This window comes from Plasmodium fragile, assembly GCF_000956335.1.
Source record: "Plasmodium fragile strain nilgiri unplaced genomic scaffold supercont1.5, whole genome shotgun sequence".
Taxonomy (NCBI): Eukaryota; Apicomplexa; class Aconoidasida; order Haemosporida; family Plasmodiidae; genus Plasmodium; species Plasmodium fragile.
This window is the reverse complement of record NW_012192585.1, coordinates 390,518-410,420: the sequence shown is the minus strand read 5'-3', so window position 1 is coordinate 410,420 and position 19,903 is coordinate 390,518. Positions and strand designations below refer to the sequence as shown.

Below are 19,903 nucleotides of genomic sequence, written 5' to 3'. Positions count from 1 at the left end.
GATCCCTCAGCGGAGCGCGGCCTAAGCGAACTCGGGAAATGCGTAAGCGAAGCTTACCAACAGGTGGGTGCACACAAAAGGGGAAAATTGCCTGAACAGTACAGGCGATGGGGCTGAGGTCGGAAATTTTCAAAATGGGGGAGATCGCCACAACGGAAAAATGTTACCACTGTTGAGTTGCTTCACCCACATAAACACCCTCCCCACACACACACACGTTGCAGGACATCGAAAACACGGCGTGCGATAGCGTCCATGGAACCGGACATGACCCACACCATGACACGTACGAAGTATACAATTCGCAATTTGCGTGCGGAGTGAGGGAAGACGTTTTCCCTTACGAAAGCTTATCCAGGATTGAGGAGGACAACGACGGGAACAACAGCAGTCATCACAACAACAGCACCCATCGCAAACATCACACCGATAAAACCGGGAAAACAAAAATGATCAAGGAGCAGCAGATGGCCATGGAGAAGGATCTGATTTTTCAAAACGAAGTGCTACGGAATGTGCTAAAGAGTTCCCACCAAGTGAAGGAGATGCAAAGGGAGCTATTCAAAGTGGATGCCCGTGACTTCGTGCCGGTGATTCCTCCTGCACAGGGACAGAACGCATATTCTCTCAAGCGGGACTATCCCCAGCAGGGTGACGAAGCGGGTGATAATATGGAAGGGCACCCCGATTGTCACTATGACGGTCATATGGTCATACGGCAAGGAGGACACCACAAAAGCACCGACCGTAGTGCGCCCAGCAGTAAGGGGATAAAAAATCCCATCGCATCCAAGACAAACATGCACCCACCCAGAATAGGTGAAATAAAAGTCAACATAGACGATATAAAAAAAGGCCTACTGACATACTACTCCAACATTTATTCCTTGGACCATTACGATATAGAGGAGAGAATTAATATATTGAAATATGGTGAGAAAAATATTTCTGAACATGTTCAGGCGAATTGTTGCTACAAAAAGAGGGAGCTCCCCACAAGACCTCCTTTTGTGCATTACAATGACGAGTTGAACAACCCGAATTCAGTTACGTACCAAAGTATGTTACCTGACTACTACTACCAAGAGGGGGCTGGTCGTTCCAGGGATGGAAAGGAGAGGTTCCACTTGGGTAGTACCAATTTGGAGCATCATGGTAAGATGGAAGAAACGAATGCCTTCAAAAGTGAATACGATCATGTAGGACAGATCTCCGAGCTACTGAGTAGCCTCAAGAACAAATGTGCGGACGCGAACTTCAAGGCGCAGAGCCTGACCTCGAAGTTTGACAGGAAGTACGAGAACCCGGACAACCGCTTCTGGGTCCACAACCTGGTTCCCATGGTAAGCGAGTCGGTGGCCAAAGAGTGAATGGACGACTTTGGCAAGCGAGTGCGCGGAAGAGCCGCCTAACCGCACGACTCACTTCGCACACTTTTTTTTTCCCCCCCTTCACGCGCAGCACCTTAGAAAACCGGCGCTCCACAATGAGGACGGAATTAGAAATCACCTGGTCGTGACCTACTCTCAGCTGTATAACGAAGCAGTGTTGAATAAAAAGAAGATCGCCGCGTTGGAGAAAAAGCTACATATATTGAAGCTGCGGGCGAACCTCCCCAGGGGGGGCTACCGGATGGAGACACGCAATGCGCTCTGAGTGGACCGACCTGTAAGACACGCCACCACTGCACAAGCGGAGCATTTGATCAAATAGGTATGGGGCATAACCTACCAGCACGTGTGCCCCTTGTGAATGTGAACTGAAGGGGAAATTCATGTGTGTGCCTTATTCATGTGTGGTGCAGCCAAACCGGGGTGCTTACAATTGGGCCAACCTTTGACGTCAGATGTGCCCTGAAAAATTAAACCCACCAATGAAGATGTCCCCACCCTCCACGTGGAGAAACATCATCGAGGGGCAACCTCCAATTAACAAAAAAAAATGAATGATCAAACACGGGGTGGTGATCACCACGGAGCAGCACACAGGTAGAAAGGGCACCGTTATGTGTATATTGCATCAGGGGTAATCGCTAACATGGAGCAAAATTTTCCATGCTAATTATTTATTCTCCATTTTAAACACTTTCCCCCTCAAACGTTTACATGTCACGAGAGTAGCTAATGGGGAAGTCTAACAAACGTCCGTTTGTGTATTTCCCTTTTTTTTTTTTTTTTTTTTTTTTTGTACCAACCCTTAAACTTGTTCAGAAGGGGGAACAATCATTTAGCTACATAAGTATAACCATCGCATTGATTAGCATACAGTTGTTACTTCCTAAAGTGGGGTAATACCGGAAAAAAAAAAAAAAAAAAAAAAAAAAGGCGTTCCTTTAAGAAGCGTGGGTGCCTTCCCCCCATTTAATGCTTCACGATGGTGGAAGTGATCCTATAGTTGCACCCTCTTGTGAGTGGCCCATTCAACGGGTGGTCAACCCCGGAGACGGATCATGCGGGGTGTGATGTGTACTCCGCGAAGGTGCAAGCGCAATACACCATGCAGAGTAAAGTTCTTTTCACTCCTTCTGTTAGGAGGCGCTGCTTTTACAATTGCAAAACGTGTGATGCTGACCGGCACAACGAAGGAGTCAACTCTAAGAAGGGCAAAACCTGCAAAGGGAAGGATAAACCTCCCTCCCCTCCTCAATACGGCTGTGTGTGTTGCGAAAAGGCTGAGTACCAAAACGAGAATAATTTATGAGTGAACGCATCCTTCCTGTTTCCATTTATGTGAAGAGATGGCGAGCCTTTTAATTTGCGGAGCAGCAAGGAGCTGCTGCTGGGCGACCCTCGTAGGCCAGAGGAGGTACAAGAGCCACATAAACTCAGTCTCCATTTTGCAGCAGTTTTACAATCGCTTGCCGATTCGGAAGAAGTACATAAAGGCGATAAAGAAGGGGACGCTGATCTGGGACAAGGGACAGGTGGGCCTCCTGCGCAGGGCGCATGCCTCCTCTTCATCACTTTACCGCTTAACCACTTCACCGCTTCGCCACTTCACCGCTCTACCCTACGCAGGTGAAAATTCCGCCGCTCAAAATTGAAGGATACGACCCGCCCAAGAAGTGCCTGTCGCCGCTCGTCAAGAACAGGAACAACCAGTACCGCGGAAGCTTCCTGAATTTGAGGGCCCACCGTGTGGAGTTCCAGGACTGATGATGCTCACACTCGGTTTGTGTGCGCTGCGGGCGCCTGAACAGATTCGTAGTTTCATGGGACGGTTAAAAAGAAAAGAAGCTATTCCCGGGAGCATCTCATGGAGAAAAAAAAAAAAAAAAAAAAAAAAAAATTTCGACGTGACTGCGCAAAAGTGTATATGAGCACCCCCCGCAAATGAACCACTTGGGGAAACACAAAAACAAACAAACGGGGGGACGCGGTGTGGGTGCACCCAGAGGCTGCCCCCCCCCCCATCACAACGTGTAGCGCAGCTCGTCGCGCGCAAAGTTGCTGTCGCCGAGGCGCTCAAAGGGGGGGTACACGGGGACGAGGCTGTCCTGGTGGCCGATATAAACGTTGTTATAAATCTTCCAATATATTTCTCGCACCTTCCTGGAGGGGTGAAAAATGCCCTGCACTAGGTACTGGAATATGATTGCAGGTCCCAGGGCCACTCTGAACCCATCAATGGAGTCAATAACAGCTTGAATAAGATGAGGAGATGTCTCGAATATATTTGGCCATACGTAGTTTAGCAAGTGAATGAGAGCGTCTTCTCTGTTCAAGCCAAAGCAGCCAAGAGCTAAGTGTTTACAAGCCCAGGTTGCAATTTGCCTGTGCACTAAATCACGATCCATGAGAGCGTGTTCGAGTAAAGGCACCACTGCGTACACATAATCTTTAGCAATTTCGCCAATGTATTCAAACATAAAGGATAGCGCTTTTAAGACTCCATTTTGTACATTTAAATCCTGGGCTCGATATTCATTCATGAGTGCAGCAAGGACAGAGTATGGAAGACATGTGTCTGCTACTATAGCAATGGCAACGGTAGTACATACTCTGAGTTGTCGTTCTTGAACCCGTAAATTATTAAGTAAGACAGTTAATACTTCAAAAGGTCCAATGGTGCGAGCAATATAACCAAAGGTCTGTATGGTTGCTCTTCTAATTAATTTTTTATTAGATTTTAACAACTCAATGAGATCAAAACATATACGATCCCATTCCTTAGGAGACACCAAGTCTCCTCCCTTGTCTGCAATAATACCAATGAGGTCAATAACATTCTCTTGTACCTTCTCGTGTCGGTTTTTCAATATTGGCGTTATCCTGGGTAGGAGGTCTTTTATAGGTGGGGTCATATTTTGCACGCCCAACACCACTACAATAGATTTCAACGCACCTATAATATTGCCTAACACTTCTGGGTATTCCTCCCCGAGGTATTCATAAAGGTATAAAGCTAAATGCCCTAGCATTTGATGTTCCTCACACAAATGCATAAGATTAGCAATTCTTGCTATAAGTTCTGCACTCTGTTGTCGAATTTTCGGCAGAGGCGTATTCAGTCTCCATCTTATAATGCCTGCTATTTGTGGGAGGTATGGTTTCATTCTAACTTGTAATTTATTTACAATCGCATCGAATGAGTTTAACAACACGTAATAATCTTCAGAGGCTTGTTCTTGAAATGCGTATAAAATACCATCAATTAACTGTTCTTCTAATGCTTGGTCAATGTCCTCTACCCCCTGATTATTCACAATGCTTTGTATCGTTTGCATCACCATTTTTCTGAATTGTTCAGATGGATCTTTCAAGTCATCCACTATTCTAGCTATAACAACTGCTCCTCCTATTTTGTTTGAAATTTCTACTGTCGTTTCTACTATCAGATGTAGATTTCTCTTATCATGGCTACTTCTTAGAACCCAAAATTTTTCAAAAAATGGGTTCACCACTTCTTGGTTGATGTAATCCTTATCAATGCCCTCCGTTTGTATACATTGCTTTACGCACTTGAGCACCACCTTTTTCATCTCCTCATCCGGGGAGCTAAACTCGTTAATAAGAATTACCATCACTTCTCTCGTATAATAACTTGCATGGTATGGATCCATCAGAGGTATAATCAAACCAATGGCCTTTAAAAATGCAGTTAACACTTTACCTCTGTGTTCTGTTATACCTTTCCACAGAGGTCTTAAAACAGAATCAAATGCTTCAATCCCATATGGTGCTGCTGCTTCTGCCAAAGCGGCTATGGCAAGCGCTGTGATCGTTTTTACTTTCTGTTGCTCGTCATGCAACCCATGAGCCACAATAGAAACGAGCTGCCTCAAGTGAGGTAAAACAGCACAACCCATCAGTATAGCAATCTGCTGCACAATTTTAATTCCTGTATGTCTGGCTTCCCAATTCTTCTTCGATTGACACACGGCCTTTAGAAATAAAATCAGGGATGGAATACCAAGTGCAGATGCAACAACTGCAAATGCTCTAGCAGTAGTATTCCTTACATACTCATCTGGGTGGTCTATATCAGGCCTCATAATACCGATCATCGTGGCCAGCCCTGCAGCCTTGGCTAAGTTACTTATAATTTCTCTTCCTTCCACTCGAGCGTAATAATCTTCATCAATTAGCAACGGCTCAATAACCACCAGAATTTTATGTACATACGGTCTGACCAGGTCATCTAATTTGAATAAAATTCGGTCAATCACTTTCACAAGAAGGTGTCTCTCCTGGTCCTCCAATGTGTTATGCATCATTAGAGGCAAAATTAAATTGAACAAAATTTCCGGACCCAATTCCTTCACCTTATCTGTGATAGCCCTTAGAGCTGTCCTTCTAACAGAGGGTGTTCCATTTTTTATCTTAAGTAAAAGAATCATCAGTTTCCTCTCCTTCAATTCATCCTGTGATAAGTCACTCTCGTCGACTGTTTGAAACAGCTTGCTGAAGTAAATAAAATCTTCATTCTTTAGCTGCACATATTTTAACTCGCTTAACAATTGAGGATTGTTAATTTGGAATTGGCTACTCTGCAGAATCGACTGCGCATGTGCCCCCTCTCCATCCTGCATCTGACTTGTCGTCGCCGTTGGGATTTCGTAAAAGGGGGTGCCGCTGGGCATCGTTCCACTAACCAATGTGCTATGCATCACATTGTTATTTGAATAAGGGGTTTGTTGCACTGCTCCTGTGGGGTGCTCCCCTGTTTTGTCGTCCTGCAGGGATGTGGTGGCTCCACTACCCATTAGAAGAGGAGTCCCCGCACTGCTGGCAACTGTTTTAAAAAATGCTTTTAATTTATTCCTTCTTATCGCCTCGTATTCCTCTGGCGGTTCCACAATTTCATACCCTTCGGAGGGAAGCAGCTCATCCAGGTCCTCATCTGTTAGTGGCCTGTTTCGAATCTCCATTTCATTTTTTATTTTCAATTTTATAATCGAGTCGACGGCCATGGAGTTCACTCCCGGGGTCATGGGTGTGAGCATGGAATGGGCATTACCCAATTGGTTCAGCACGTATGGGGTGTTGACGAAGTTACCGCTTCCCGGCATGATATAAGGCGTTTTCAGCATACCTCCTGGGGTGGCTGCTGCTGCTGCTACCCCACCATGTGCCACAACTTTGGGTGTCTTCATCATGTCACTCTGTGAGAGGCTATCAGCCGCTGACGCAGCAGTCCCTTCCCCAACCTTGTCCCACCGTGATATTTTTTTTTTCTTTACTGCACCCCCGTCGTTCAGTATGAAGGGTGTGTCAACCCACTTGGACGGTGCGGGTGTGGGCATGTTACCAAAGCTAATCGATTTACTCTCCTCATCAGACAAGGCGTCCCATTTACTTCTTCCTTGTTCCTTTTTCATTCCTTCATTTGTTTTACTAGACGTGGCTGACTCCCCCGACTTCCTCCCAACGGAGTCACTTTCTATGACCGCCCCCCACCTCATCTTTCTATTGCCTCCAGCTTGACCAGACGTCGACGCGGACGCACCACCCTTTGCACCGCCACTGGTGAGCTTCATTTTGTGACTTTCATTATTTATGTCCATCATCACATCTGCGTAAGTCCTCTCCCCTGGGGATGGGCTGTGCTCTCCAAAGGGGTCAGCCCTCCCTGGGGACATAATATAATCGTACTTTCTCCTCTGAAATTCATTTTCTCTTCTTCTAATGGACTTGTCTTTTACCAACCCTAGCGTTTTGTCATCCAGGTCATCATTATTGAAGTCATGTTGCACTACTTCGTCTTTCAGGTTTCCTATGTTTATGTGATTGTGGTTTCGTCCGACTGTGCCGACTGCTCTACTGCCGAGGGGATTCTCCGACTCCTCATCTTCCAGGCGGGTTTCTATCTCCAGGTCATACTGGACGTCCCCATCGTGGTCCCCGCCGTTCATTTCCTCCTTCCCGTACTTGTGCTTCTTGCCGCCCTCCCATTTCTCCGGATCGTACTCACTGCGCTTCGCCCCCATTGGATGCCTATATGTCGGTCAAGCGAAAGGTAGCGATTACAACGGTCAAGTAGGGAGTACCTATTGTAGCGGTTAATGGGGGATGTAGCGATTACGACTGCGCCGCGCTGCTACACCACGTCGCCAGTCCTCCGCGCTACAATCTTGTCGCTTCTCACCCCCGCTGGATGTTCCACGGAGTTGTGCGCGGCACAGCCGGGGAAACAGGAACATATATAAGTTGCTCCCGTGAGCCACTCCGCGTGTTGGAGGATGCTCATACAAATGGGCTTTTGAAGAATGCAGCCATATGGAAAGGGACTCGTTGGGGCCATACCTCTTTTTTCATGCAACTAAACATATCATCATGTAGCGCCTCGTAAACGAAAAGAGCGTCAAGCCTAATTCGCGCTTGCACTGGCTTCTCATCTGAGAGGTAAAATGAAAAAGGATCGAAGCGCCAAAGAAATGTTGCAAGAACTTTCTTGTGGCATGTTATATATATATCTATCTATTGCTCCAGGACGTGGAAGGTAACACCAAAATATATATATTAACTCCAAATTGACGTTAAAATGTTGGCACTTGGGAAAAAAAAAAAAAAAATAAAATAATTAAAAACACGTAAGGCACTAAAAATGTATGAACTGTTCAGGCAAAAAAGAGAAAAAAAAAAACGTCAACAAAAAAAAAAAAAATACAAAAAAAAAGCTACACAAAAAAGAAAAAGGTATTCATCAACATTTTAAACACATGATGGTATCCGCCACGGACGGGAAATTGTACCTTGTGTGGGCATGTAGGAAGATTGCGCACAAAATAATTTTGCAGAAGATTAGCCAAGCTGATACACTGTTCACATCATTTTCGCTGTGAAGAAGAAAAGCCTTTTTTTTTCCCATTAGCGAGGAGCACTACAGATTGAGGGGCGAAAGCAGGTGCAAGTGACACTTTTTCTCCAACCCATTCCCCAGTGCCTACCCATCACATGCACACAGAGGACGTACCGGCCAAAAATGATTGTCAAGGTGTTCGACCACATATATATTAGCAACGTGTACAATGCAAACGATATTTACCATCTGATAAATTTGAACATCGGGGGGGTCCTGACGTGCTTCCGTTGCATGAGCATCGAGTGGTGCCACCATGACCCCAAGGAGAACAGGAAGATTTTTTACAAAGACAAATTTTTAAACTGCAAGGGGGAGTTGTTGAGGGACCCCGGAGGATGGGACTACTCCTCTTTGCCACTATGCCAAAACGCGTCAATACCGATAAGTGGCCCTCATCAGTCGGCCACCAAATTAACTCCATGTAGTACCAGCGCGCGGGGGGACTCGGTCAACGGGGGGAATACTCCTTCCCACGGTGCAACAGACAGCAAGGAGGAGGACCTGTTTGCACAACCATATGCGCACTACGATTATATTCTGTACCCACTGGAAATTCTTAAAAAGAAAATTACAAAGGAGACCATTGATGATTACATAACGGCGATGGTACACTTGAAGGACGACGTGGAGGTGAATTGCGTCCCCGTCGCAGAGAACGACATATCCGCATCAGCAGAGGAGGAGATAAAGAAGTGCTTGGATGGAGCGTTAGACGATGAGGGTGTGAAGGGCAACGAAGGTCAGGAGAACAGAACGAGACAGAGGAGCTGCAGTTTGGCCGATGAAAAAACTTTATTTGACAAGAAGAGTTCTAGTCCAAGTGGCAGTGCGAAACCAACGGAGGGGAAGAATCAGCCTGAGGGGGTTTCTAGAAGTGCCGAAGATTTAAAAGTGCCTGGAGGAAATGATGGGAAGACGCCCCCCCACCCCCTGAAAGGACAGAAATCACAGGGCAGCATAAAAACAGTGTGTGAATTGAATGGAATGCTGAGAGATGAAAAAAATAGAATGGTGCCATTCAGCAATGTGTATAAAATGAAGCATATGTATTTGGACATCCTAGACACCTTTGATGAAAACATCCTGAACCATGTGGACAGAGCCCATGCCTTCATCGACGACGTGATTAAGAATAATAAAAATGTTTTGGTGCATTGCGTGGCTGGTATTTCTCGGTGCTCCTCCATCATCCTTTCGTACATTTCGAAGAAGAATGGGAAGAGCATTGCTGAAAATTTTTCAACTCTTAAGGACCGCTACCCCTTTGCCCACCCCAACGAAGGCTTCTACAGGCAGCTGCTTCTATACGAGAAGATGAACTACACCTTAGATGTAACGTTGAAAAAAATTGAGTAAAAAATGGGGGGGAGGGACACTCCCCGCGCGATAGCGGCAGCGGCGGCGACAGCGATAGCGGCGCGAGTCTGAGTGGACACAATCGCACTTCACCTGCACATGCATGTGTTAGTGAGTGATAATTCGTGTGCCCGTGCGTATTTGCATGTGTTGCGTCAGGGGAGAGGGGCAGATGCCCACGTTTGTTCCATAGTTTAAGCTTCCCTTTTTTTTTTTTTTTTTTTTGCTGCTTTATACAACAACCCCTTCGGCGATAGGGATAAGAGTGGCCTTTCTCCGACTTTGTAAAAAGAGCGGTAGTTGTTTGGCCCATCTTAACTTACGTGACAGTTTCCTGCACGCTACCACCCAAACATGGTCCATACAATCTTGGGTGCTCCTACATATGTTGACCCTTTCCCCCCTTTTCCCCTCCCCCTGCAAAGGGACGAAGCCAATACCACCGCGTCTATGAAGAGATAAAGAGCGACCGAGGTGGGCTGGAGAGGCTAAAATGTATGAACCTCAAAAATGAGCCAGAACCGACATACAAGTTTAGGTGCAAGTAAGGGCTTGGTGAGCGGCTCTCGTTGGAAGCGACGGACGCGTTTTATGCGGACCCTCCCCCTCACCGACACGTCCCCATTGCATCACCTCTACATGATCGCCCCCTCCCTTTTTGCAGACTCTGCAGACTTACCCTCTTCAACGACAATGATATCATTCAGCATGAGCTGGACAAGTACAAGATAAAAAAAAAGGTGACCAAGGGAAAGGGCAAAATGGGGTGGGGCGAACTGCTCTCTCACTCATTAATCACTGAGTTCGGCGGCGCGTGTTCTATTGGGGCGGAGACACCAACCCATGCTGGCCGTCTTATTCACATCTTTTTCCTTCTCCTGGTTTGTAAATTTTCCATCACCACGACGCCCTTTTTTTGGCCCCCTTTTTCTACCCCTTCTACAGTACGGGCAGTCCTGCACAAGCATCTTTATCGAGAAGAAGGAGTGGGTCCTCACGGAGAATAAAATGAAGGGCGCATTGATTTGCCCAAACAAAAATGTAATTCACGAGTTGTCCACTTCTCTCCCCGTTGTGAAGGGAAAGGGGCGATTCCACTAGTGGCACTTTTTGTGGTTCGCCTAAAGAGGTGACTGTGTAGCCCAGTTGATGTGTCATGCGGCGGTCCTCGCGGCGCCTTCACTGCATGTCTGCACTCCATGTACAGTCGTTGCGTGTACAGACACGCCGCGCTTCCCCCCCTTCCCAGTGCAGCGCCAAGCTAGGAAAATGGTCGTGGACAGGAATATGCTGCTCGTGCGGCTATTTACAAACCCCGGCCTTCATGGTTCGTGCGCATAGTGAGAGCGTCGTTGTTCCCACTTAACTCCACCCCTGGTGTAGAAGAAGAAACGAAATTATATTTCCCCCCCCTCTACGTAAAAAAAAAAAAAAATAAAGTGTGCATGTGTTTCATCCTCCTACTTAGATAAACACTTCCAACGTCGACCGCATGAAGATTAATCCCAACTTACCCTAACCGATGTGCCGACTTGAAGAAGCATGATCATGTGGACAACCAAACGAGGGAGGGATCCTCAACTGTTTGCTTAATAATATGTATGTTAATTTTTTTTTTTTTTTTTTTTTGGGGGGGAATTTCTCCCCTGAAAAGAACACACATTATATCATTGTTAAAAAAAAAAAAAAAAAAAAAAAAAAAAAAGGGAAGAAAAGGGGATACCCTATTGATGTCAATTTGGTTTAATGTCATTACATCCCGTGTGCATCCATGCTGGTTTTACTTCCCACAGAATTCTCCTAGCCGTTTCTGAGGGGAGAGGAGAACACTTTATCTTCGCGTCCGGTTCGTTACCACCCATTCTTTACTGCTCCTGTATGACCCTATAACTCCTCGTCTGGTTCCCCCTGCGGCTCTACCCGCTCGTCAACGTCAACAATGGGCGCAGATCTTCCCTCTTCGCAGCACAAAGGGAAGGGTGAAGGGGTGAAAGGAGTGAGTAGTTGGTCTGCGGGGCCTCCCACGTGGGTAGAGAGGGCGAGCGAATGCTCACCTGGGAAGCGCCTATCGAAGCCGACTTCCAAAAAGTCCACTTCCTTCTGCATGAGGAAGTACGTAACTAGGTTTTCCGTGATGGCTGCGGGAGGGGGAGCATGGCAACACTTCACGCACCTGTGTGTGTGGGGAGCAACTATATGGGTGTGCGCATGAGCACTCCTCATTACACCAACGTGTGCACATGGCGTGTGCCGCCAGATGAAGCCACCTTTGTCCTGGTAAAAGCATGTGAAAATCCCAAGTCCTGTTTTCTTCATTTGAACATTCATCATTGCGTTTTGCAACAGCGTCATGTACTTCTCCCCGAGGCGGATCAGCTGCAGGTGGTTTCGGTACGTCCTCTAAGAGGGGGTGTAAAGCGACAGCGCTGATGTAGGGGCAATGACCGTGAAGGTAGCTGTGGTGATTGGTGTTGCAACAGCCACAGACGTGCCCCCCTGCCCACTAATGACCCTTACGTATTTTTTGTCCACGCGCACGTAGACGTACATCTGCGTCACGTACTGGTAGTAATCCCTGTGTGCTACATCATCCATGCCTGCGTGGGGGTCGCGTGGGGGTCACGTGGGGGTCACGTGATGGACAGGGTGCATGGTTCACTCATGCATATCTTTTTTTTTCCCCCGGTTCGAATGACATCCCTCAAGAAGAACAGCTCGCCTGACAGGCACGTTCATGAAAAATGCTTTTTTATGTAGGAGGAAACACACCACCTTCGAGCTCTTCCTCCAGGCCGCTCAAGTCCAGTTCGTTCATGTCTTTTTCAAAGTCGCGGGGGAACGCTACACCGCCGCTGCCACCACCTGGGTTTTCTCCCCTCGCACTGTTAGCAAGGGGTAAAATGAGCAGCACGAGGAGGCGCAGCGGCTTCATTGGCAAGGCACAAAAAAAGGGAGCGCAGAGGGGCTGGGTAGGCACCTGTAAAAAATTACACAGACTGCTTCCCCGACAGAAGAGAAGAACAGACAATCCTCTGCCGCTACTATCAAACGCGTGACAAAAAAAATTATAAATTAACGAAGTTGCAAAGGAAGGCTAATAATGTTGTGGCTAGTTCGAAAGAAAAATATGTAGCTAGCTAGCTAGCGAATACACACAGAAAAAAAAAAAAAAAAAAAAAAAAAAAAGGCAACATACTTTTTTATCTTCAAAAATGTAAAAACCCTTCTATAAGGCAAATTTCGTGTACATACAAAAAAAATAAAATAAAAAATAAATATGCGCAAAGTGCTGGGGACGAAACAAAACTGAAAACTCATTTAACAGTGCCACTCGGGAGCAGCGATCTGTCCTTTGGGAAACTTATGGGGAACAGGTAGCCGTGGCAATCTACAACTGTGTGTGTGTGTGTTCCTCAAATGTGGCGCACACCCCCACGTAGGTGTTCTTTTTTTTTTCTTATTTTTTTGTTGCCGCTCCTTTGCGTGGTCCTTACGGTCCGGTGAATTTATCTCCGCGGGTCGCTCCACAGAACAACAACGATAATCATCGCCTACAGGAACTGCTTCACCCAGGGGTGGGTCTTAACCTCTTCGGCTGAAATGCGCTCGTCCGCCGTTCTACTGCATAGCTGCGGCGTGAAAGGGGGGAGGGGAAGCAGATAAAAAAAAGGTGAAGCGAAAAGGGACATACATGAGTGTGTGCTGGGGCGTCAACACTGCTACTGGCGCGCATGGGCAGGCATCACACATGAGAATCGTAGAGAGGAAAAAACCACACTAAACGGAACGCCAAACTATAACGCGACGCACCTTCAGTATGAGGTCCCGCGCCTGCAACGAAATTGCCTTGGGGAAATGGAAGTTGAGCTCCTTGATTTGGCTGAATATGCGCTCCTGCAGTTGGTAAAAGGGGCGGGGAAGGAAATTTTATAAGGGGTGCTCGGCGTGGATAATGCACAGGGCGGCAACGAAGACGCCACTTCACCGCGTCACCACTGCACCGCTTCATTATTACACCGCTTCGCCACTACACCGGTTCAGTAATGCACGGATTTGCCGCTCTCCCCCACCTGGGTGTCGTCCGTGAAGGGCGGGAAGCCGACGAGGAGCTCAAAGATGACAATGCCGAGGCACCACAAATCAACGTTGCAGTCGTAGGGAATCTGGTTGATGATCTCCGGAGGCATATAATCGACGGTCCCACAAAAGGTGCTCCTCTTCTGTCTTTTATTTTTCATCTGGCATGAGAATCCAAAGTCAGCAATTTTTACCACCCCGTATTTGTAAATGTGATTTCCTTTATGAACATCTGAGTGATGTAACAATATATTGTCAGGCTTCAGATCCCTGTGAATTATATTAAATTTGTGTAGGTATGCCAGGGCGTCTGCTATCTGGTACACGTATAAGGCTACTTGTTCTTCGAGCAGTGGTTGTGCATCTGCTTTCATTTTGTTTCTTATCGATCCGCCATTGGCTAGCTCCAGAATCAAAAACAAACGGGTTCTATCTTCAAAATATGCTATTAACTGCAAAATGTTTATATGATTTAAGCTGGCCTGAATTATTATTTCCTTAAGGACTTGTCGCTCGATATTCAATGAGGCGATGGTGTCCTTTGCCATCACCTTCAATGCTACATCCTCGTTTTCTTTTTTGATTATGGCTTTAAAAACCAATCCTGTTCTTCCATTTCCTATGGGGTTCTTATCTACAATAAAATCTTCTTGCTCGAAATTCCTTTCGTTTTGCTTAAGGTTGAAGGCGCTCAGTGGTTGTAGCATCAAATGGTATTGTTCTTCGTACAGTACGTCACTTAGTAAATTTTTCTCGCTCACCTCGCAGGCAGTGGCTTCTGTCTCTGCTGACCCTCCTTGTGCAGATGCACCATCACCTATAACTGCTCCTTCCCCTGTGCCTACACCCTCCTCCTTCTTTTTCTTCTCCCTTGCTAACCATTCAAAATAGGACACCTCCTTCCTTTCTCGTTGGCTGGCAGAGCTACTGGATTCATTCCTGCACGCATTATCACTTAGTGTCTCCTTTGCGAAGCAGCTCTCTCTTCCCTCATCGTCGTGACTAGGTCCAACTTTACCAGAGCTACTTCCACCCCCCTTGGGGTGTTGTTTTCCCCTCTCGTCATAGCTATCGCTGCGCTTCCTACATGTACCGGCCCCATATTGTCCCTCCCCACCACATTTATCCTGTGCACCCAAAAAAATATTTTTTGAATTGCTGCTCTTTCTCCCCTTGTTTACATTACCAGCAGGAATTGAATTGCTTTTTACATTTTTTTTTTTTTTTTGATCCCTCTTGTGTTTTTCCATTTCTTCACTTATAGGATCTTTGTAATGCAGGTGGCTGTTCTTAATGGCTTTTTTCGAGTTGCTCAAATGGGTGAGGTTGCATCTGGGGGATTCATCCTGAACACATGTCTCCTGTACGTTTCGCCTCGATGCTACGATATAACTAGAACCCGTTTTTGTTGCATCTGTTTGATTTGCGCTCTTCCCATGAGTGTTGCCTCTACATTTGGAGATGGGCACCAGTGGTCTCTTCCTACACAGTTGGACGTTACTACCAGCCACATTTGCCGACCGCATTCTCGTTGAAGCTGTGCTGCTGCTGCTGTGTTGACTTTCATTGTTCCGTTTGGTGGTTCCCCCTTTACCTTCTTCCTTGGCCCGAACGTTTCTACTACCCTGTATGTACAGGTGTGTGATGGTTTTGTTCCCCCTTTCGCTTGGACACACTTTAGAAACCCTAAAGGAACTGTTGCTGGTGCTGCTTGGCAAGGCCCTGGGCGTTTTCGCCGATCTACTACTGTAGCCGGTGTTGTTGTTGTGGTTGTAGTTGCTGCTACTGATGCTACTGTGTTGCTGGGGCGGGTTTCTCTTCGTGGCAGGGTCAGTGGTTTTTGCTTGGAGTCCTCGAGATGGCGGTTCGTTACGACTGTTACTACCCTTATTGCCACCGAGTCCATTGTGTCTTTTGATCCTCTCCCCGTCCCCCATGACCAGATTTGTGTTGGTCATCTCACTCATTGGGTTAGTCGCCTCCTCCTCCTCGTTGGGGTGTTCCTTGCCTCTCTCTTTTCCGTGGGGTCCCCCTGGGTGACTGTTCATCCTGCCCATTACAAAAGGTCCCACCCCTCTATTTGACCTGAACGGTCCATAAGTCTTTTTCATTGGGGGTATTTTATGTGATTTTTCTTTTTCCTTTTTTGGCCAAGCTGTTGGGGTAAGGAGGTTAGAGCATGGGGTCTCCACCGTGTCCGCTCCACCAGGTGCATCCGCTCCGTCTTCCCTTCTGCTGACGACCCGAGTGAAGGTCGCCCTTGACTTGTCTTTGTCCCCCTTACCAGATGAAAAAATGATATTTTTCCTTTCACTTTCATGTTGTACAATTCCTTTGTTATTCGTTTTTGTTAACTGTGTAGCGATTCCTCTTGGAACTACACTCGCCTTTTGGCTAGCTGACGTCCCTTTCTTTTGTCCCTCTGTAAACCCCCCCTTGATCGTTTTTATACTTTTACTGTTTGAGGAGCGTGTGTGCGCGGCGAAGCGTCTGTTAGGCGGGGGTGCTGCTTCCTCCCTCTGAGTTTTTGAGGAAGGCCCAACTACGGTCACATCACTGGCAGGTGGTGCGTCGCCTTCATGAACAGCAACGCGGGTCTTAATCATGTGTTCATGCAAAAATGTATCCTTCACCGATTCACCACTTGTGTGTGTCCTTCTTAACTCCTTCTCTACCTGATCATCATGCGAAAAATTATGCGTACACAGTTCTCCCCCCCGCTGCTTGCACCCATGTGATAACACATTTTTCTTCTCCTCATGTTCAGGTGTTTTCTTCGTGGGACGATTTGTTTGAAGACCAACGGACACCCTCTCCTCATACGCCTTTTTAATTTGTGTAAACAGGTAGGTACCATGAAGACCTTTTTTCTTTCCTTTCTCCATTTGTGCATGTACAGGTAATGCGTTGTCGGTATCATCCCACTTGTCGTGCTTGGAGGAATGGGGCTTCCACCTGCTGACCACCTCCACAGCTATCTCATCTTTCCTCTCCTTATGCAGCCCTCCCCTCTGAAAAAGGAAAGAAGAGACATCCGTGGAGTGCATACATTTGTCCTTCACGCTACCCTTCCTTGTCGCACCGATATATGTGTCCTTATGTAGAGGAACCTCCTGTTGATCTGCCTGCACTGTGCATACATTTTTCTCCTGCCTCACGCATTGTTCATGGCATTTTATGGGTCCAGCAATCTCCTCCCTCCTTGGCGGACCCCCCTTTTGAATTACCTCAACGGTGCTGTCCCCATCATCGCTCACCACTGGGATGTTCGAAGCAGGTGTGGAATGTTCCTTTGTCTTCATGTGGACCTTCACATGGTGCTTCTCTCTTCTGCTTCCTCCGTTTAGAGGCACATCTTCTAGCTTATCACTTGGTGTTAATGCAAAAGGAGAGGACTCGCCTCGCGTCTCATCCATTGCCTGGCTTGTTCCTTCAGATGTCTCGCCTCTTACACATGGCTTCATTTTTTCATGCCCCTCACCACATGGCCTAATTCCGGGGTCTCCTCCACCGAGTTCGCCTCTTCTCCTGAGTTCACATATCCCCATGCTCCTGCCAACAGAGTCAACATACGCAGCATGGGTATCATCACCAGTGGCGCTTCTACGTACGTGCTCCTCGTCTTGACCTCTGCTTTGCGCCTTTCCGTCCCCCACGCTGGTACAAGAAATGGCGCTGCTAGCAGAGTGACCACTCTTGTCGTACGAATGAGGTGGTTTGCGTTTTTTATTTTCTACTGCGTCATCCCAATCGACTTTCCTCTTGCAGGCAGAGTCCCAGCTGTTATTGTTGGTCCTCTTGGACCTCACGAGGACATCCCTCTTTTGTGTCAACTGTGTACGAATGGTTGAGGATTGGTCTGTTTTTCTGCCTGAACAGTGCAGGCGATTTTCCGCCCTGAATTTTCCCTCACACGTGTCTGTACAATGTACCTGCGTGGTGTTGTTCCCCTGAGGGTAATAATCTCCGGTCCGCACTAGGCCACGCCTGACGTCTCGCTTCTCATTTTCGCTCTTAGAAAAAATATTGTGTAGCTGTCTCTGCACGCTAATAATGTTTGCCCTCTTAGTTGGGTTATCTCCTTTTTCACTCTGAGGGTTGTTCATACTAACAGGTGTGGAAGTATGCATAACAGCGTGTGCAGAGTTTATTCTCCTTGCATTGTTTGACTTGTCTGGTTGGTGTGGCTGCTCATTCTTGGTGTTCCTACTCCGTCTGTCAGTTGCATCACCATTATCATGAGGGCAGCTCTTGGTGTTTGTTCTCACATGGTCGTTCGTTGCTTTATGTTTATTCATATTTTGTTAAGGCTGTGGTGAGTGTGACTTGGCTGAATAGCTTGCCGCTTGGCTGAGCTGAAGGACGCACACAGATATGTTTTGTGTGTACCTTTCTACATTATACATTAGCAGGAGGAGGTGATGCATCACGAACATGGGCGTGGACGCAGGTGCGGGGTGTGTGCACGTGCGTGTGTGTATACGTGTATGTTGTGTGACCGCCAACCCCCGCGAGTTTCTACTCCCCATCGCACTTCATTACGTGTGGCTTATGGGAGTGCATACTCACCAGGGTGTGTAAAGGGGACAGGCTAACGGACGGAACAGAGAGAAAAAAAAAAAAAAAAAAAAAAAAATCCCCTTCAAAGTGCCTTGCCCAGCTGCTAGCCCGTGAGGATATAATAATTTTTTTGTTCCATTTTACCCTGCTATACGTTATACAAGGACGTGGAGCAAATGAAGGTGGCTTCGACTCGGCTCGCACTGCCTTTCACGCTGGACGCATTTCTGTGTTGAGGGCGTTGCGCCCCTCGCTTTGTATTGTCTTCCCCTCTGGGCGGTGTCCCCCCTCGTGCGCACGGCGTGGCGTTCGCGGTGTGCAATTCGTCCTGTGCGGGTGGCCCTTTGCAAACGCCCCTTCACAAATGGCCCTGCATAAAATTCCGCTTCCAAATCGCAGCTGCCCATTCGGAGATCACACGTGCTTGCTGGCCATCTTCCAGAGGGATGTCCCTATTCGCTCATTTTTCTTAAGTGAATTTTTTTTTTTTTTTTTTTTTTTTTTTTTCCATCTCCGCGCTTTGCACATACAGCATTGTTGGTGTTAAGCAATGGCATGCCTTCTCCCCCCGTTTTTTTTTTTTTTTTGGCCCTCGCTTTTAATACATTCCGCTAACTCCACGCGCATCGCACTCCCCCCCCCTTCTGCGTGGTCCTTGTTTTTGTATATGTCTAAAGAGGGCAAGGGGCAGCGGAAAAAAGCTTCACCTCAGGCAGCAAAAAAAAAAAAAAAGGGAAGTGAATCCCTAGGGATACTTACCCCTAACGCATTGTTAGTAGCACATCTACCCCGTTCGAGATATATATATATATATATATATATATATATATATATATATATATATGTGTAGGGGTGTAAGTCTTATGGACTGCCGTGAACTGTGATCAACCTCGCTCCCGTTGTTCCATTTGAAAGTGCCAAATGTGAAGTGGTTATCCGTAGGTGTGTTCAGTAGATCTACTACCCCCCCTGAAGGCATCACATTTTGTTCGGAGGGATCACCTAGAGTGTGTTCCCTTTTTTTTTTTTTTTTCCCTCCTTTGGTAGTTTCCCTTTAATACACAAATGGTTTTATGCAAATGGTCAGCAGTGCATACCACTCTGTTGGTATGTCCCTGCAGCATCCCATGTTCTGCCTTGCCAATCGCGCAACCACAACTGAGTGCAGTTGTAGGAGGTGAAGCGACTTGTCCATTCTTAACTAATTATTTAAGGCTTATACATTTGCACACATGGGGAAAGGGAAAAGTGTAAACTACACCCCCAGCTACCCACGATGAATGCGTCCCGGAGATAATTCTGTTTGAGGTACATTACCGTTTGGTCTACATAACTGGGTCTTTTTTTTTTTTTTTTTTTTTTTTTTTCCCATTGGATGCACACTGTCGCATCGCGATTACCAACGGGGAAAGGAACACCATCACCACCCCATCCCCTTCTGCATCAGCACAAGGGCGAACCGCGAATTACCTGCGCTGCTTCTGTGGCCTATCGACTGGGGACATTTTGCCCCGGAAAAGTTTACACTATGAAGGGAAGCATTTCTACCTTAGAGCCCCAATTTGTATGAGTAGTTCATTCCACTACATCCGTTAGGGTGGTCCTT

At 46.9% G+C, this 19,903-nt stretch overlaps 6 protein-coding genes across 6 annotated transcripts in view; 3 read left to right on the top strand and 3 right to left on the bottom strand.

Annotated features, from left to right (window-relative positions):
- Positions 1 to 1,656, top strand: part of AK88_00670 (uncharacterized protein) — a gene marked incomplete at both ends in the record, with an annotated part of 1,999 nt that extends 343 nt beyond the window's left edge. The window contains 2 exons of the mRNA XM_012478316.1: positions 225 to 1,343; positions 1,462 to 1,656. Of these exons, the coding sequence (XP_012333739.1) occupies positions 225 to 1,343; positions 1,462 to 1,656 (1,314 nt within the window). The remainder of the gene's footprint in view (positions 1 to 224; positions 1,344 to 1,461) is intronic.
- Positions 1,657 to 2,737: 1,081 nt separating this feature from the next.
- Positions 2,738 to 3,155, top strand: AK88_00669 (uncharacterized protein; the record flags this gene model as incomplete). Its single annotated transcript, XM_012478315.1, has 2 exons — positions 2,738 to 2,923; positions 3,018 to 3,155. The coding sequence occupies 2 exons, from the start codon at positions 2,738 to 2,740 to the stop codon at positions 3,153 to 3,155; spliced, it is 324 nt and encodes a 107-aa protein (XP_012333738.1).
- A 257-nt stretch (positions 3,156 to 3,412) lies between these two features.
- On the bottom strand, positions 3,413 to 7,429 carry AK88_00668 (uncharacterized protein; the record flags this gene model as incomplete). The annotated part of the gene is made up of 1 exon (XM_012478314.1): positions 3,413 to 7,429. One exon carries the CDS (start codon positions 7,427 to 7,429, stop codon positions 3,413 to 3,415), a length of 4,017 nt encoding a protein of 1,338 aa, XP_012333737.1.
- A 995-nt stretch (positions 7,430 to 8,424) lies between these two features.
- AK88_00667 (uncharacterized protein) lies at positions 8,425 to 11,179 on the top strand (the record flags this gene model as incomplete). Its single annotated transcript, XM_012478313.1, has 6 exons — positions 8,425 to 9,636; positions 10,086 to 10,204; positions 10,325 to 10,400; positions 10,606 to 10,701; positions 10,915 to 10,956; positions 11,129 to 11,179. The coding sequence occupies 6 exons, from the start codon at positions 8,425 to 8,427 to the stop codon at positions 11,177 to 11,179; spliced, it is 1,596 nt and encodes a 531-aa protein (XP_012333736.1).
- Positions 11,180 to 11,544: 365 nt separating this feature from the next.
- AK88_00666 (uncharacterized protein) lies at positions 11,545 to 12,592 on the bottom strand (the record flags this gene model as incomplete). The annotated part of the gene is made up of 5 exons (XM_012478312.1): positions 11,545 to 11,618; positions 11,715 to 11,798; positions 11,928 to 12,060; positions 12,178 to 12,257; positions 12,433 to 12,592. The coding sequence occupies 5 exons, from the start codon at positions 12,590 to 12,592 to the stop codon at positions 11,545 to 11,547; spliced, it is 531 nt and encodes a 176-aa protein (XP_012333735.1).
- Positions 12,593 to 13,697: 1,105 nt separating this feature from the next.
- AK88_00665 (Aur protein kinase) lies at positions 13,698 to 18,035 on the bottom strand (the record flags this gene model as incomplete). The annotated part of the gene is made up of 1 exon (XM_012478311.1): positions 13,698 to 18,035. The coding sequence occupies one exon, from the start codon at positions 18,033 to 18,035 to the stop codon at positions 13,698 to 13,700; it is 4,338 nt and encodes a 1,445-aa protein (XP_012333734.1).
- Positions 18,036 to 19,903: the final 1,868 nt, after the last annotated feature.